Source organism: Artemia sp. Qi Xiang Cuo, chromosome 20, assembly GCF_049724085.1.
Source record: "Artemia sp. Qi Xiang Cuo chromosome 20, ASM4972408v1, whole genome shotgun sequence".
NCBI lineage: Eukaryota > Metazoa > Arthropoda > Branchiopoda > Anostraca > Artemiidae > Artemia > Artemia sp. Qi Xiang Cuo.
Genome location: NC_142813.1, coordinates 10,086,722 through 10,105,160, shown reverse-complemented (window position 1 = coordinate 10,105,160; position 18,439 = coordinate 10,086,722). Strand labels below are relative to the sequence as shown.

Sequence of the window (18,439 nt, the reverse complement as noted above, 5' to 3'; positions counted from 1 at the left end):
TAGCGGTGATTGCCAAGGCCATCCGTGGGCCTACCCACTACATGATAAGTCTTATTTTGGTTTTTTATTTTTCATTTTGGTTTTTCCTTTTCACACTATTCATGACGTCTTTCAAGCAATTCGATCTTGCACTGGCGAAATTTGCAGGCTATGCATTGTGGCCTGTACGAATACTGAAGATTGCGAAAAATGATGGAAAGCGAACTAACTATTTGATCTTTTGTTACGGGGACCATAACGAGCAAATTGTTTCTGAGAATAGTCTTGTATCGTACAAGGATAATGTTCAAGAGGCTTCTACTAAGACTGCGAAGAATGTGAAATACGCTTTTGAAAAACTTGAGCGTTTTCCCGACATTTACCGGTCTATTTCGGAAGCATTTGCGGCACTAAAAGTACCGGATTAAGCTGCCACGCTGCCCGGTTCACAGCCTGCTTTATTTGCACGAATTTCCGCTACAAAACATGAGCTAGAGAAAACTAGGGAATCTATAGTTACAGAGATAACTCGTAAGGTTTCTGCCAAGTCTGGCTCGAGTGCGAAATCTGGTCTTAAAGATTCAGATGAGACTATAATTAGCGAGTTATGTAAGTCTTTTTCACTAGAGTTCAACCCCATATTAGACCGTATCGAGCGTGAGTTGAAAATGTATAGAATGCAAACCCGTAATCTGGAGAATCGAATTGAAAAAATCGAAGTCAAGCTGGACGAAATTGATCAAGAAAATCTGTTGGACAGTCTTGTTTTCAACGGTCTGTAGCAAAAGCCAGGAGTTGACCTTAAAACGACTATGCTCAGTGTCCTTTCGACACGGATGGGTGTTACTGGTATATCTTCTGGCGATTTATCAAGTGTTTTCCGGTTTAAAATGAATGGGCCTCATACCACCAGTGACAAAGTTGCCCCAGTTTTAGTGCGATTTGTTAGTAAATAAGTTGCTCGAAAAGTGTTCTTACAGAAGTCTAAACTAGCTGGGTCTGGAATTTTTGTGTTGGAATCCATTAAAAAGCGACGTCGCGGCCTGCTAAATGCCGCAAGGGATCGCTTTGGTGTTAAAAATGTATGAACCAACCGGGGCAACCGGGGCAACTAGTGAAACTGCCTGGTGAACCGTCTGCCCGGAAAATAAGATCCCTTGCTGAATGCGTTTGAATTAGTATTTGTGTTGTTTTCTGTCGTTTTTTCTTCTCTGTACAGCTTTTGTTGCCCTTTTTCTTTTTCTTTCTTTTTCGTGATTTTTTCATTCTTATTATTATTCGCATAAACTGTCTTGGTCTCCCGTTTATTTTATTCTTGCTTTTCCTTTTCTTTTGAGGGATCCGTTTTGTTTCGTTTTTGATTTTAGTCTTTCTGTTATTATTTGCAAAAAATTGTCTTGGTCTACTATTTTTTATTTCTTACTTTTTTTTTCATTTAGAGAGATATGTTATATTTTTATTTATTTCCTTTCGTTGGTTCTTCACTTGATGATTTAATGAGCGGACCTTTTCGTCTAGAAGAGGTTTTATCGGCACCAATAGCAAGAGATGCTGAACCGTGTATGAGCCAAGCTATATTTCAACCGTTAAAAAATAGTGCTTATGTCCAAAGATCGAAGTTAGACCCCGGGGAAGCCGATTCGTTGTGTTTATGTGCCTGGAATTGTCACCTCACTACTGGTTATGAGGATGTGTTGCAATTTCTTTCTGATTCTCAAGGAAAAATTAGTTTTATTGATATATCTGAAAGTGTTTTTAGTCAGGAACACTATTTCTCGCTGTATTCTTTTCCAGATTATAATTTGGTGGCTAAAAACCGGACGTCACTTCACAGAGGGGGAATTGCGTGTTTGATTTCAAAGTCATTGACATGCCAAGTAAGAAATGATATTGATGTTTGGATAGAGGGTAAGTTTGAAAGTTTTAGTATATATTTAAATTTGGGTAGTAGTAAATTTTTGATTAGTATTGTGCATAAGCCACCGAGCGCAAGCTGGGAAGATTTTGAGCGTGGTTTTGATCAACTTACGCGAGCGGTGTCTCGGACAGGTTTAGATTTTATTTGTATGGGTCATTTTAACTTTGATCTGCTATCGCTGAATGGAGTGAATATTGATTTTTTTTAATTTGATGGTTGCTAATGATTTTTTTCCCTTACTTAATATTCCAACACGGGTCACGAGTCATTCAGCTACTCTCATTGACAATATTTTTGTTGGTTCGAAGTATCTGGACCGTAGTTATGCTGATGTGGTTCTGTACCCTTGTTCTGACCATTTTCCAGTTCTCGGAATGGTACCTTGTGTCCGCATAAAAAGAAATGAAAGAAAAAAAGTGAAGACTCGGTCGTTAAAAAAAGAGAATTTACAGAGGTTTGGTGATGAGTTAAGCAGCACTGATCTTAGCGAGATTTTGGAGATAAAAGATGACGCTTCTGGGGCATTTGATTACATAATGGGGATCATACAGCCAATTTATGACAAGACTTGCCCAGTTCAATTAGTGAAAACACATAAGAATTCAACCCAGGAAGCCTTTGATAGCCACAAAAATTCTTGAAGCGGCAGATTTAAGAAATGAAGTGTATACAGATTATTTAAATAGTAAGTGTGTCGAGAAATTGGAAGAGTCTAAAACAATACGCAATAAAGTGAACTCAATGAGAAGGAAAGCTAAAAAAGAACATTTTGCTAACCAACTGAGTTTAAATAAGGATAATGCGAGAGGAACTTGGAAGGTTATAAATGACCTATTGGGAAAGAGGAAAGAAGCCCCACCCAATTCGCTGCTGATTCAAGGAGAAGCAGTGAGTGATGAAACGCTTATTACTAATTAATTTGCTAAGTTCTTTTCAAGTATTGGTCAAAATGTGCAGGCGGAAGGGTTAGTGAATTTGAATAATGATTCCCTGGAGGACGAATTTTTGGATGAAAGAGGAATTAGAAATGAAATTGAATTTCAACCGTGTACTGGAGATGATATTCTGAAGGTTGTGAAAACAATCAAATCTAATTCAGCAGGGACAGATGGAATTAATTTGAAGGCTTTTAAATCAGTGATGTGTTATTTAATACCATGTCTCGTCGACATAATCAAAAATCCCCGGAAACTGGAGTATTCCCCCATGCGCTTAAAAGGGCAAAAGTCATCCCCCTCCATAAAGGTGGGTCTAAACTAGATATCGAAAATTATAGACCTATATCAATCCTTCCCCTATTTTCAAAAATATTTGAAAAAATTGTGCATAAAAGGCTATATGATTACCTTACGAAAACAGAGATGTTAAGTGAAACTCAGTTGGACTTTAGGAAAGGTCACTCGACGTCGGACGCCGTGCATTCTCTCTGTGATATTGTAAATAGATGCTTTGAACGTGGTGAAATCCCTTTGACAGTTTTTATTGATTTTAGAAAGGCGTTTGACACGGTGGATTTTAAAATTTTACTCAAACGTCTACAGTCCCTTAGAGTTCGTGGTAATTATCTGAAATGGTTTGATAGTTTTTTAAGTGGAAGATCTATTCAAGTTGTTTTAAATGATGCATTTTCTTCTCCCTATCAAGTGAAGTGTGGTGTACCTCAGGGATTTTTCTTGTGACCACTTCTGTACCTTGTGTATGTTGATTCAATGCGTTTTTACTTACCGGAGTGTTTTATCACGACTTTCGCGGATGATACTGCTTTAACTATGTCTAGTCAAATGATTGATGATCTATTGTTGAAATTAAATAGGGTTTTAAAGTCATTTTATGTAGTTACAAGTTTGAGCCTTTTGTCAGTGAATGTTAAAAAAACTAATTTTATGATTTTTAGGAGAGTTGGTAAGCCTCCAAGCGTTGATGGAGATATATTTTTTAATGGTAAGCCTTTGTCACAGGTGCATGAGGTGCGTTATTTGGGCTTCCAGCTTGATTGTAATTTGTCTTGGAAGCACCATAGTGATCTTGTTGCAGCTAAAGTTGCTAGAGGTCTGGGACTTTTGCGTCGTTTGAAGCATTTTTTACCCTTCTCGGTTCTTTTGTTATTGTATCATAGTATTGTTGCGCCTTATATTTCTTATGGTTATGTCATTTGGTCTAGAAATTTTTATGCAAATTTCAAAAGAGTGCAGATTTTACAAAACAAAACAGTACGTCTTCTTTGGAATTATATAGAAAATGTGAATGATACCGCGTTATGTTTTAAAAAATTAAGTGTGCTTAACATTGGTCAGATCCGCGATTACCAAGCTGCTATTTTTGCCTATAGATGTTGAATTGATGTATGTCCTCCAGTTTTTACAAACTTTTTTTCGCGTAAATAGTTCACTCCACAGGTATGCGACTAGAGAGGCGAAACATTTTACGGTTGAGTATCGAGACAACACACGTGCAGGTTTCGGAATTCGGTATTTGGCTCCGGCTATTTGGAATGATATCCCAGTTGGCGTGAGAGGGGAGATAATTTATTATTATTGTCATTTTTATTCTTAATGTCTCAGTTTTTTTTTTTTTTTTTTTTTTTTTTTTTTTTTTTTTTTTTTTTTTTTTAATGAAGTTTGTAAAAGGTTGAGAATTAGAGGATTGCAGCCGTTCTTCATCAGGCTTTTTGAGCCTTCCCCGGGTGGTTGCTTGTATATAGTTTATTTTGTAATTAGTTGTAAATAAAGCAAGTCAAGTCAAGTTCACTTTTGACTATTAATAAGGACACTATCCATCTCAATTCCCAATTTAATGAGCCCTTTTTGAAGTTTCCATGACAACACATTCTATAAAAACCTTTTCTGCACCCCGGACACAACTTACAATCTTAGTCCTGAGGGCTCTGGGGAGGGGGGGTTCATACTCAAAAACATAATTTCTTTACCCTTGAACCATATTCATTGAATGAGCCTTTTTGAAGTTTCAACGACAACACTTTCTATAAAAACCTTATATGCCCCCAGGGTGTAACTTACAACCTTTGCCCAGGGGGCTCTGGGGGGTTTGTCATCCTCAAAGACATATTTTTTGGGCCTTTGAACTATGTTGAACAAAATTGCCATCTCAAATTTTTGATTGAATGTGTTCGGGAAAATGGTGGGCGTGTGAAGGGGTTAGTTGCCCTCCAATTACTTTCGACTATTAGAAAGGGTAAGAGCCCTTTCAATTTCCAATCGAAATGCCCTTTTTGAAATTTCTACAACAATACTTTCTATAAAACTTTATATGCCCCCAAGGTATGACTGAAAACCCTTGCCCTGAGGGTTTTTTTTTGGGGGGGGGGGAGGGGTTCATCCTCAATGACCTAATTTCCAGACCTTCAAACTACGTTGAACAAAATGGTTATCTCAAAATTTTTATTGGATGTGTTCGGAGAAATGGTGGGCGTGAGAGGGGGTATGTTGCTCGTCAATCATTTTTGGCTATTAAAAAGAGCACTAGCTCTCTCAGTTTCCAATCGAATGAGCCCTTTTTTAAGTTTCTACAACATCACACTCTGTAAGAACCTTATATGCCCCCAGGGCATAATTTAAAAACCTTACCCTGGGGGCTGTAGTTGTTATCCTTAACGGCCTAGTTTCTTTAAGTCTCAACTATGTTTAAAAAAATAGCTATCTGAAAAATTTGATTGGATGTGTTTGGGGAAATGGTGGGAGTGAAAGGGGGGTTAGTTGCCCTCGAATCACTTTCTACTATTAAAAAGGACAGTAGCCCTTTCAGTTTCCAATCGAATGGGCCATTTTTGAAGTATCTACGACAACGCTTTCTATAAGAACCTTATATGCCCCCAGGGAATAAATTACAACCCGTGCCCTGAGGGCTCTTAGGGGGCTATCATCCTCAAAGACCTATTTTCCGAAACGCGTTGAACAAAATGGATATCTCAAAATGTTGATTGCTTGTGCTTGGGGAAATGGTAGGCGTGAGAGGGGGGTCAGTTGCCCTCCAATCACTTTCAACTATTAAAAAGGGCACTAGCCATTTCAATTTCCAATAGAATGAGCCCCCTTTGAAGTTTTTGCGACAACACTTTATATAAAAGCCTTATATGCCCCTAGGGCATAACTTACAACCCTCGTTCTGAGGACCATGGGGGGTTTTTCATTCTCAATGATCTAATCTTCAGAACTTTCAACTACGTTGAACAAAATGGTTATCTCGAAATTTTGAGTGGATGTGTTTTGGGAAATGGTGTTCGTGAGAGGGGGTTAGTTGGCCTCCAATCACTTTCGAGTATTTAAAAGAGCACTAGCCCTTTGAATTTCCAATTGAATGAGCCCTTTTGGAAGTTTCTACGACAACGCTTTCAATAAAAACCTTATATACCCCCAGGGAATAAATTACAACTCTTGCCCTGAAGACTGTGGGGGGAGTGTCCTGCTAAAGGACCTAATTTCTAGTTCTTTCAACTACGCTGAACAAACTGGCTATCTCAAAATTTTGATTGGATGTGTTTGGTGAAATGGTGGGCGTGGAAGGGGTGTTAGTTGCCTTCCAATCACTTTCGACTATTAGAAAGGGTACAAGCCTTTCCAATTTCCAATCGAATGAGCCCTTTCGAAGTTTCTACGACAACCCCTTCGATACGAAGCGCCCTGGTCTAAGACCAACAAAAAAAAAAATTATACATAGTACCAACATCATTCTTTACTTGGGCAGCGCTATTGCTCTGCCTATGATTATAGATTCGTATTATGTCATTAAGCCTTATAGCCTTATGCTCAAACTCTAGTTAGTTTAAGATTTGTCATAAAAATTGTATAGTTGATACCTTTCTAATGCACAGACTGCTTTAAATATTTAAAGCTCAATCGGATCTAACTAATAAAGAAGAAACAAATTGACAAAATATGTTGCTATGTGACAAAACGCTCGTTGAGAGCTTACGACAAAACACACTATTGACATAAAAGATTTCTCACTATTGTTTAGAATGGCTCCATTTCACTGTTCGACATAATCACTCGCCTTCTCAATGTATAAATCGTTTGAATTTAAGAGTAAGGTTCCTCCCTTCCTGCCAGGCCAAGGACCACCTAACCTCTTTTTTAAAAAATAATTAACTCAATTAATATTCAGAAGAAAACAATAAAAACAGAAAGAAACTTAAATTTAGACTGACTTATTTTATTGTAAGTAAAGAAAAAACTTACCTAAGTAACAATGCTCCTGAATTTGCATTTCCAAATAGGGTAACAGGAGGAAAGTATCTCTCGTTTAAACCACATAACTGCAATGGAGTGTCAGAATCCTCCCAAAATGCCTCTTTTCGAGAGTCAACATCGTAATACCAAGAAACTCCACCTCCTTCACACCTTGAAAAGATAAGTTATGCTTCGGATATACTCATTAGATATAATATACTCATTAGATATTAGGCCTCATCACTAGATACTCATCAGATATACTCATTAGATATATCGAATACTCATTAGATATAATAATGCTCCCTACCCCTCCCCTAACCGTGAAAATTTTAAATTGTATTTCTGTATTTGTGTTTGATTGAAAATTAAATGTATTTGGACTGTCTGCTTGATTTTTTTAAAGCATCGATGAAAAAAAAAAAAAAAATTAAGCACTAGAACAATCAATCAATGCAGTGCAAAAGCCCTGCCTAAGTAAAGACCGATGTGCGTTTTTTTTTTTTTTTTTTTTTTTTTTAACACCAGGGCAGTTCGTATCAAAGGAGCTGTCGTAGAAACTTCGAAAAGGACTTATTCAATTGGAAATTAAAAGGGCTAGTGCCGTTTTTAATAATAGTAAGTTATTTAAGGGCAACTAATACCCCACCCACCCCCACTATTTCTCCAAACACATCCAATCAAAATTTTTAGATAGCCATTTTGATCAACGTAGTTTAAAGGTCCGGAAATTATGTATTTGAGGATGACAACCTCGTTGTCTCTTTTCTTGGTTTAACCTTGACCTCCCCTATCAACGTTTTGTTAAATTGAGTTTTGTTAAGAGGAGACTTACTCCGAGGATGTTAAAATTGAAAAAGTTTGCAAAATCGCAGCTTGTAGCTTATTAGATATAGAACTGGGCTTAGAATACAAGCGCAAGTAAATTGTTCTTTTATCAAATCCTCAATGGAAACTTTATCCTAGCTTCGACAGTGACAAATTGAGTCTCGCTGTCCAAAATTAAATAATAATAGCCAGGGAACATCTCATTTTGCTCAGGTTATTATTTTATTAGTTAGTAGTTTCTAAATGAAATTAAATAAAAAAACAAGTTTTTTTTTAAACTGAAAGTAAGGAGTGACATTAAAACTTAAAACGAACAGAAATTATTCCGAATATGAAAGGGGCTGTCCCCTCTTCAACGCCTTGCTCTTTACGCTAAAGTATTTTATTGTTTTACAAAATAGAGTTGTGAGAAAGAGTCAAACTTTAGCGTAAAGAGCAAGGTGTCGAGGAGGGGACAGCCCCTTTCATATACGGAATAACTTCTGTTCGTTTTAAGTTTTAATGTCGCTCCTTGCTTTCAGTTAAAAAAACTTGTTTTTTTTATTTAATTTCTGAACGTTATTGAATCATTGCAGGTTTTGATTTTTGCTCAATATACAGGAACAATTAAAAGGAAAATTGTGTGCTAATTTTACTTTTTTGGTTAAATGGCTTTATTGAAAGTTGTTTAATTTTATTTACGAACGTTTTTATTAGTGATAAATATACGTAACTTACGAATTAACTTACCTAACGAACTTCTATATTCGTATATTTCCATTAAGTATATTAGGGGGTTTGCCACCTAGTCAATACCTCGCTCTTTACGTTAAAGTTTGAATTTTCTACGACGACCCCTTCCATATGAAGTGCCTCTGGAAAAAATAATAATAATAAATTATTGGAACCGTATGACCTTTACTATAGGCAACGCTATAGCGTTGCCTCTGAAACATCGGTGTGGGTACAATGTATTATTATTTTTTTCTTTTTTTTTGTTTAGAACAGGGCACTTCGTATTGAAGGAGTTTTCTTAGGAGCTTCGAAAAGGGCTCATTCGATTGAAAATAGAAAGGGCTAAAAAAGGGCTAATAGTCGAAAAAGATTGGAGGGCAACTATTCCCCCTCCCACGCCCACCCTCCAATTTGCCTATTATGTTAAAAACTAAATGTTGCCGTAAGATTAAATCAAAATGGACTTTGTTAATGCAAACTCCCAATGAGGCATCCCAGCAGTATCCAAAAAACGACTGAGGGTATTATGTTCAAATTTCGGGGCTACTTTTGCTCTTAAACTTTAACCAAATCAAAATAGCTTAAGTATATCCAAGCTATCAAAGAAAGTAAACAGATTTTTTTGTGAATGGTACAAATTTTTCTATTTCAGGTTAACTAGAGGCGGTATGAAACTAAATTAAACACGACTATTTGTGTCCAAATTTTTAAAAGGGTGAATGTCTTTAAAAATTGCTGAAAATTTTTCTCCAGCATACAAATAGCAGATTAAGCTATAAAGTCTTAAAAAAAACAAAAAGATTTAAAGAATTATTTTCTTTTTCCCTGAAAAGACTATGTCAATATAAAAAGAAAAGAAATTAATTAAAAAAAAACTTTTTCCACAAAATAAGTTTTTCAACGAAAAGTAAAGAACCCCATTAAACAAAAATGAGCAAAAATGAAATCAAATAATCTACCCAGTGTGAAACTACCAAAAATCAGCATCAATAAATAAATGAACCCAAGACGAACAGAAATTACAATAAAGATTCAAGTCAAACTCAAAACGAGCAGAAATTAACATGAGTAGGGCTCAAAACCCCTATGACATCCCAAGGCCAGAACATAATTTGCACATTACTGAAAAAAAATACAAATGAATGTGCATTGTCAGTTTAATATACATATACTGATATTTATTAATCAAAATGTTAATACTATTTGATTTATTAAAGTTATATTAGTGCTGTTCTAGTCGAATGGTTATCACACTAGACTTGAAGTCTTTGGTCCCTGAGGGGTCCATTTCGGGAGGGGTCAAGTCCTGGTTTCGCTGGTTATTTGGCTTGAAACGGGGGTTAGGGGATGACTCTGTAAGCCCAGTCAGAATCGATCCTGCTGTAAATGGCTACCTGGAGAAATTTGGGGAAGATAAACAGAAAGATAAACAAGGGGTGTGAAAGAGTAGAAAGCTATCTTATACTCCGACGAGAACGCCATATTTGGGCATAGAGTCCCTAGGGAGAACACCTGTGCTGTCAGTCCCACGAGTACACCAAATATGGGCATGGAATCCCCAGGGAGAACACGTTTCCGAGAAATGTCTCCGGGCAAAGTTTATTATTGTCTTTGATTTATTTCCAAGGAGAATTGTCTCCGGGGCGAAGTTTATTAATGTCTTTGGAGTTCTTCCAGGAGAATGTTTCCGGGCGAATGTTTTCATCTTAGAGACGAAGAGAATTGCGCGGGAAAGGGTTTCCTAGTAATTTGAAGTGTGACAGCGCAGGGATGTCAAAAACAAAAGGAAAACGCAGAAATTACGTTTAGGGGTTATTTGGGCGAAACCGTTTTAGACATTTTAGGGAATTATTTCAGTGAAACAGTTAGAGACATTTTAAAAGATGATTTTAGAAGATGTTTTAGAAGAGGATTTGAGGGTGAAACTCTATGGTCGTTATAATACACAAGTTTCATTTGAACAGTGTCGTGAGGTCCCTACCCCAACCCCAAAGGGCTCCGATCCCCCAACCCCACCCCCCAAGGAACCCCCCGGTCCCCAAAGGTCCCCCGGGCTCCCAAAGGGCCCCCCGGGCCCCCAAAGAGTCCCCTCCCCATTTTTTAATACTTTTTATAAGGCTTTATTTTAGCTTTTCAGAACAAGTTATTTTCTTGATGTCCATCCTAAACCCATTTTACAAGTTGAAGTACCCATCCTTTTCACCCACAACTTTACTTTACAGCTTTTTTGAATGCCCACATACCAAGCAATACTTTTCAAAAGACATTTCAGAACAAGTTCTTTTCAGAATCTCCATCCTAAACCCATTTTACAAATTGAAGTACCTATTCTTTACACCCACAACTTTACTATACTGCTTTTTTGAATGCTCCAACACCAAGCAATACTTTTCAAAGAGCATTTCAGAACAAGTTCTTTTCATAATGTCCTTCCTAAACCCATTTTAGAAGTTGAAGTACCTATCTTTTTCAACCACAACTATACTTTACAGCTCTTGAATGCCCCAACACCAAGCAATACTTTTCAAATGACGTTTCACAATAATTTCTTTTTTTTAATGTACCTTCTAAACCTATTTTACAAATTGAAGAACCAATCCATTTCACCCAGAACTTTACTTTACAGCTTTTGAATCCTCCAACACCAAGAAATACTTTTCAAAAGGCATTTAAGAACAATTTCTTTTCTTAATGTCCTTCCTACACCCATTTTACATGTTGAAGTACCCATCCTTTTCACCCACAACTTTACTATACTGCCTTTTGAATGCTCGAACACCAAGCAATACTTTTCAAATGACATTTCAGAACAAGTTCTTTTCATAATGTCCTTCCTAAACCCATTTTACAAGTTGAAGTACCTATCCTTTTCAACCACAACTATACTTTACAGCTCTTGAATGCCCCAACACCAAGCAATACTTTTCAAATGGCATTTCACAATAAGTTCTTTTTTTAATGTCCCTTCTAAACCTTTTTTACAAATTAAAGAACCCATCCTTTTCACCCACAACTTTACTTTAAAACTTTTTTGAATGCCCCAACACCGTGCAATACTTTTGAAAGTGCATTTCAGAACAAATTCTTTTCTTAATGTCCTTCATTAACCCTTTTTATAAGTTGAATTTCCATTCCTTCTCAGACGCGGTTATACTTTACAGATTTTTTAATGCTTCAAAACCAAGCAATAATTTTCAAATGGCATTTCAGAACAATTTCTTTTCTTAATGTCCTTCCTAAACCCATTTTACAAGTTGAAGTACCCATCCTTTTCACCCACAACTTTACTATACTGCCTTTTTGAATGCTCCAACACCAAGCAATACTTTTGAAAAGGCATTTCAGAACAAGTTATTTTTTAATGTACTTCCTAAACCCATTTTACAAGTTGAAGTTCCCATCCTTTTTACACACAACTTTACTTTACAGCTTTTTTGAATGCCCCAACACCAAGCAATACTTTTCAAAAGGCATTTCAGACCAATTTCTTTTCTTAATTTCCTTCCTAAACTAATTTTACTAATTGAAGTACCCATCCTTTTCACCACAACTTTACTATACTGCCTTTTTGAATGCTCCAACACCAAGCAATACTTTTCAAATGTATTTCAGAACAAGTTCTTTTCATAATGTCCTTCCTAAACCCATTTTACAAGTTGAAGTACCTATCCTTTTCACCCACAACTATACTTTACAGCTCTTGAATGCCCCAACACCAAGCAATACTTTTCAAAAGACATTTCAGAGCAAGTTCCTTTCTTAATGTACCTTCTAAACCTATTTTCCAAATTGAAGTACCCATCCTTTTCACCCAGAACTTTACTATACAGCTTTTTGGTTATCTCAACACCAATAAATACTTTTCAAAAGGCATTTCAGAGCAAGTTCCTTTCTTAATGTTCCTTCTAAATCCATTTTCCAACTTGAAGTACCCATCCTTTTCACCCCCCAACTTTACTTTACACCAGTTTTGGATGCCTCAACACCATGAAATACCTTTCAAAAGGCATTTCAGAGCAAGTTCCTTTCTTAATGTCCCTCCTAAACCCATTTCACAAGTTGAAGCATCCTTCCTTTTTACCCACAACTTTACTTTAGAGCTTTTTGAATGCTCCATCACCAAGCAATACCTTTCAAAAGGCATTTCAGAACAAGTTCTTTTCTTAATATCCCTTCTAAACCCATTTTCCAACTTGAAGTACCGATCATTTTCACCCACAACTTTACTTTACAACTTTTTGGATACCTCAACACCAAGAAATACCTTTCAAAAGGCATTTCAGAGCAAGTTCTTTTCTTTATATCCCTTCTAAATCCATTTTCCAACATGAAGTACCCATCCTTTTCATCCACAACTTTACTTCACAACTTTTTGGATACCTCAACACCAAGCAATACCTTTCAAAAGGCATTTCAGAGCAACTTCTTTTCTTAATGTCTCTCCTAAACCTATTTTTCAACTTGAAGTACCCATCCTTTTCACCCACCACTTTACTTTACAGCTTTTTGGATACCTCAACACCAAGAAATACCTTTCAAAAGGCATTTCAGAGCAACTTCTTTTCTTAATGTCCCTTCTAAAACCATTCTCCAACTAGAAGTACCCATCCTTTTCACCAAGAACTTTACTTTACAGCTTTTTGGATACCTCAACACCAAGAAATACTTTTCAAAAGGCATTTCAGAGCAACTTCTTTTCTTTATGTCCCTTCTAAACCCGTTTTCCAACTTGAAGAACCCATCCTTTTCACCCACAACTTTACTTTACAGCTTTTTGGATATCTCAACACCAAGCAATACTTTTCAAAAGGCATTTCAGAGCAACTTCTTTTCTTAATGTCACTGCTAAACCTATTTTCAAACTTAGAAGTACCCATCCTTTTAACTAACCACTTTACTTTAGAGCTTTTTGTATACATCAACACCAAGCAATAGATCTCAAAAGGCATTTCAGAGCAATTTCCTTTCTTAATGTCTCTCCTAAACCAATTTTACAAGTTGAAGTATCCATCCTTTCCATCCACAACTTTACTTTACAGCTTTTTGGATACCTCAACACCGAGAAATACCTTTCAGAAGGCATTTCAGAGCAACTTCTTTTCTTAATGTACCTTCTAAACCTATTTTCCAACTTAAAGTACCCATCCTTTTCACCCACAACTTTACTTTACAACTTTTTGGATATCTCAACACCAAGCAATACTTTTCAAAGTGCATTTCAAAGCAAGGTACTTTCTTAATGTCCCTCCTAAACTCATTTTACAAGTTGAAGCTACCTTCCTTTTCACCCACAACTTTACTTTACAGCTTTTTGGATACCTCAACACCAGGAAATACTTTTCAAAAGGCATTTCAGAGCAATTTCTTTTCTTAATGTCCCTTCTAAACCCATTTTCCAACTTGAAGTACCCATCCTTTTCACCCACAACTTTACTTTACAGCTTTTTGGATACCTCAACATCAAGCAATACTTTTCAAAAGGCATTTCAGAGCAAGTTACTTTCATATTGTCCCTCCTAAACCAATTTTAAAAGTTGAAAAATCCATCCTTTTTCACCGAAAACTTTACTTTACTGCTTTTTGGAAAGCTCCAACACAAAGAAATATCTTTCAAAAGACATTTCATAGCAACATCCTTGCTTAATGTCCCTTCTAAACACATTTTTCAAGTTGAAGTAGCCGTCCTTTTCACTCATAACTTTACTTTACAGCTTTTTGGATGCCTCAACACCTTGCAATACTTTTCAAAAGGCATTTCAGAGCAAGTTCTTTTCATAATATCCCTCCTAAACCCATTCTACAACTTGAAGCATCCATCCTTTTCACCCACAACTTTACTTTACAGCTTTTTGGATACCTCAACACCAAGCAATACTTTTCAAAAGGCATTTCAGAACAAGTTCTTTTCTTAATATCCCTCCTAAACCCATTTTACAAATTGAAGTACCCATCCTTTTCACACACAACTTTACTTTACAGCGTTTTGAATGCTCCAACACCAAGCAATACTTTTCGAAATGCATTTCAGAACAAGTTCTTTTCTTAATGTCCATCCTAAGCCCATTTTACAAGTTGAAGTACCTATCCTTTTCACCCCCAACTTTACTTTACAGCTTATTGAATGCCCCAACACCGAGCAATACTTTTCAAAATGCATTTCAGAACAAGTTCTTTTCTTAATGTCCATCCTAAACCCATTTTACAAGTTGAAGTACCCATCCTTTACACCCACAAATTTACTTTACAGCTTTTTGAATGCCCCAACACCAAGCAATACTTTTCAAAAGGCATTTCAGAACAATTTCTTTTCATAATATCCCTCCTAAACCCATTTTACAAATTGAAGTACCCCTCCTTTTCACCTACAACTTAACTATACTACCTTTTTGAATGCTCCAACACCAAGCAATACTTTTGAAATGCATTTCAGAACAATTTCTTTTCATAATGTCCTTCCTAAACCCATTTTACAAGTTGAAGTACCTATCCTTTTCACCCACAACTATACTTTACAGCTCTTGAATGCCCCAACACCAAGCAATACTTTTCAAAAGGCATTTCACAACAAGTTCTTTTCTTAATGTCCATCCTAAACCAATTTTACAAGTTGAAGTACCCATCCTTTGCACCCACAACTTTACTTTACAGCTTTTTGATTGCCCCAAAACCAAGCAATACTTTTCAAAAGGCATTTCACAACAAGTTCCTTTCTTAATATCACTCCTAAACCCATTTTACAAGTTGAAGTACCCATCCTTTTAACCCACAACTTTACTTTACAGCTTTTGAATGCTCCAACACCAAGCAATACTTTTCAAAGGCATTTCAGAACAACTTCTTTTCTTAATATCCCTCCTAAACCCATTTTACAACTTGAAGTACCCATCCTTTTTACCAAAGCTTTACTATACTGCTTTTTTGAATGCTCCAACACCAAGCAATACTTTTCAAAAGGCATTTCAGAACAAGTTATTTTCTTAATGTCCTTCCTAAACCCTTTTTACAAGTTGAAGTTCCCATCCTTTTCATCCGCAACTTTACTTTACAGCTTTTGAATGCCAGAACACCAAGCAATACTTTTCAAAAAACATTTCAGAACAAGATCTTTTCTTTATGTCCCTCCTAAACCCATTTTACGAGTTGAAATACCCATCCTTTTCACCCACAACTTTACTTTATAGCTTTTGAATGCCCCAACACCTAGCAATACTTTTCAAAAGGCATTTCAGAACCAGTTCCTTTCTTAATGTCCCTCCTAAACCCATTTTACAAGTTGAAGTACCCATCCTTTTCACCCACAACTTTACTTCACAGCTTTTTGAATGCCCTAACACCAAGCAATACTTTTCAAAGGCATTTCAGAACAAGTTCTTTTCTCAATGTCCCTCCTAAACCCATTTTACAAGTTGAGTACCCATCCTTTACACCCACAACTTTACTTTACAGCTTTTTGGTTACCTCAACACCAAGCAATACTTTTCAAAAGGCATTTAACAACAAGTTCTTTTCTTAATGTCCATCCTAAACCCATTTTACAAGTTGGAGTACCCATCCTTTACACCCACAACTTTACTTTACAGCTTTTTGAATGCCCCAACACCAAGCAATACTTTTCAAAAGGCATTTCAGAACAACTTCCTTTCTTAATAACACTCCTAAGCCCATTTTACAAGTTGAAGTACCCATGGTTTTAACCCACAACTTTACTTTACAGCCTTTTGAATGCTCCAACACCAAGCAACACTTTTCAAAGGCATTTCAGGAAAAGTTATTTTCATAATGTCCCTCCTAAATACAATTTACATATTGAAGTACCCACTCTTTTCACCCACAACTTTCCTATAAAACCTTTTTGAATGCCCCAACACCCAGCAAGACGTTTCAAAGTGCATTTCAGAACACGTTGTTTTCTTAGTGTCCGTCCTAAACCCATTTTAAAAGTTGAAGTTCCCATCCTTTTCATCCGCAACTTTACTTTACAGCTTTTGAATGCCACAACACCAAGCAATACTTTTCAAAAATTATTTCAGAACAAGATCTTTTCTTTATGTCCCTCCTAAACCCATTTTACGAGTTGAAGTACCCATCCTTTTCACCCACAACTTTACTTTACAGCTTTTGTATGCCCCAACACCTAGCAATACTTTTCAAAAGGCATTTCAGAACCAGTTCCTTTCTTAATGTCCCTCCTAAACCCATTTTACAAGTTGAAATACCCATCTTTTTCACCCAGAACTATACTTCACAGCTTTTTGAATGCCCCAACACCAAGCAATAATTTTCAAAAGGCATTTCAGAACAAGTTCTTTTCTCCATGTCCCTCCTAAACCCATTTTACAAGTTGATGTACCCATCTTTTTCAGAACAACTTTACTTTACAACTTTTTGCACGACACAATGTCATGCAAGATTCCACTTCAGTTCAGATTTTTCTCAAAGAGATGAAAAAATGTAAAATACTGTTCCAAATTTTTCATAGAAGATAGAAAGTTCAACTTATCTTCTGAATTTTATTAAAGAACTTACAGTTCAATTTTAATTTCTCCAGAGAAAATAAAAATCTTCCACTTCAGTTCTTAATTTCACAAAGACACAACGAAATTTAAAGTTCTATTTGAAATTTTTCCGTAGAAGATAGAAAAAACTTTACCATAGCTGTGAATATTTTCATTGAAGATAAAAAGTTTTACTTCAGTTTTAAATTTTCTCAAATAAGTGAAGAAAAGTTCAATTTCTAGTCTGAATTTTCTCAATGAAAAAGAAATTAGTTATTGATCAAGGCTATTATTTCAAAATAATGTAAAAAGGTTCCACTTCAGTTCAGATTTTTCTCAAAGTAATGAAAAAATTTAAAATACTGTTCCAAATTTTTCTTAGAACATAGAAAAGTTCAAGTTCTTATCTGAATTTTACCAAAGAATACACTTCAATTCTAATTTCTCCAGAGAAAATAAAAATCTTCCACTTCAATTATTTATTTCACAAAGACACAAAGAAATTTAAAGTTCTATTATAAATTTTTCCATAGAATATAGAAAAGTTATACCTTAGTTGTGAATATTTTCCCGGAAGATTTTAAGTTAGGTTAGGTTAGGTTATCTTATCATGAGCGCTCATGATAAGTTAACCTAACCTTTTCCGGCGAGTATGGTTAGGTTAGGTTAGGCTAGATTAAGTTAGGTTAGATTAGGTTAGGTTAAGTTAGCTTAGGTTAGCCTACGTACGCTTCACTTAGGTTAGATTAGGTTAGGTGAGAGACAGACAAAAAGTTAGGTGTATGGTGAGGTTAGGTTCGATTATGTTAGGTTAGGTTAATTTCGGTTAGGCTAGGTTAGCCGACGTACGCGCGCGTACGTAGGCTAACCTAGCCTAACCTAAATTAACCTAACCTAACATAATCTAACCTAACCTAATCATATACCTAACTTTTTGTCTGTCTTTCACCTAAAATAATCTAACCTAAGTGAAGCGTACGTAGGCTAACCTAAGCTAACTTAACCTAACCTAATCTAATTTAACTTAATCTAGCCTAACCTAACCATACTCGTTGGAAAAGGTTAGGTTAACTTATCATGAGCGCTCATGATAAGTTAACCTAACCTAACCTAACTTAAACTCTTCCGGGAAAATATTAACAACTAAGGTATAACTTCTATCTTCCATGGAAAAATTTAGAAAAGAACTTTAAATTTCTTTTTGTCTTTATGAAATAAATAATTGAAGTGGAAGATTTTTATTTTCTCTGGAGAAATTAGAATAAAAGTGTGTTCTTTGGTAAAATTCAGAAAAGAACTTGAACTTTTCTATGTTCTAA

The 18,439-nt window shown here is 36.0% G+C and overlaps 1 protein-coding gene across 1 annotated transcript in view; it reads right to left on the bottom strand.

The window, feature by feature from the left end:
- The window catches only part of LOC148939854 (uncharacterized), a 450,089-nt gene that overhangs the window by 233,004 nt on the left and 198,646 nt on the right, over positions 1–18,439 (bottom strand). Inside the window, exon 5 of the mRNA XM_089105986.1 lies at positions 7,093–7,254. Coding sequence (XP_088962112.1) covers positions 7,093–7,254 — 162 coding nt within the window. The remainder of the gene's footprint in view (positions 1–7,092; positions 7,255–18,439) is intronic.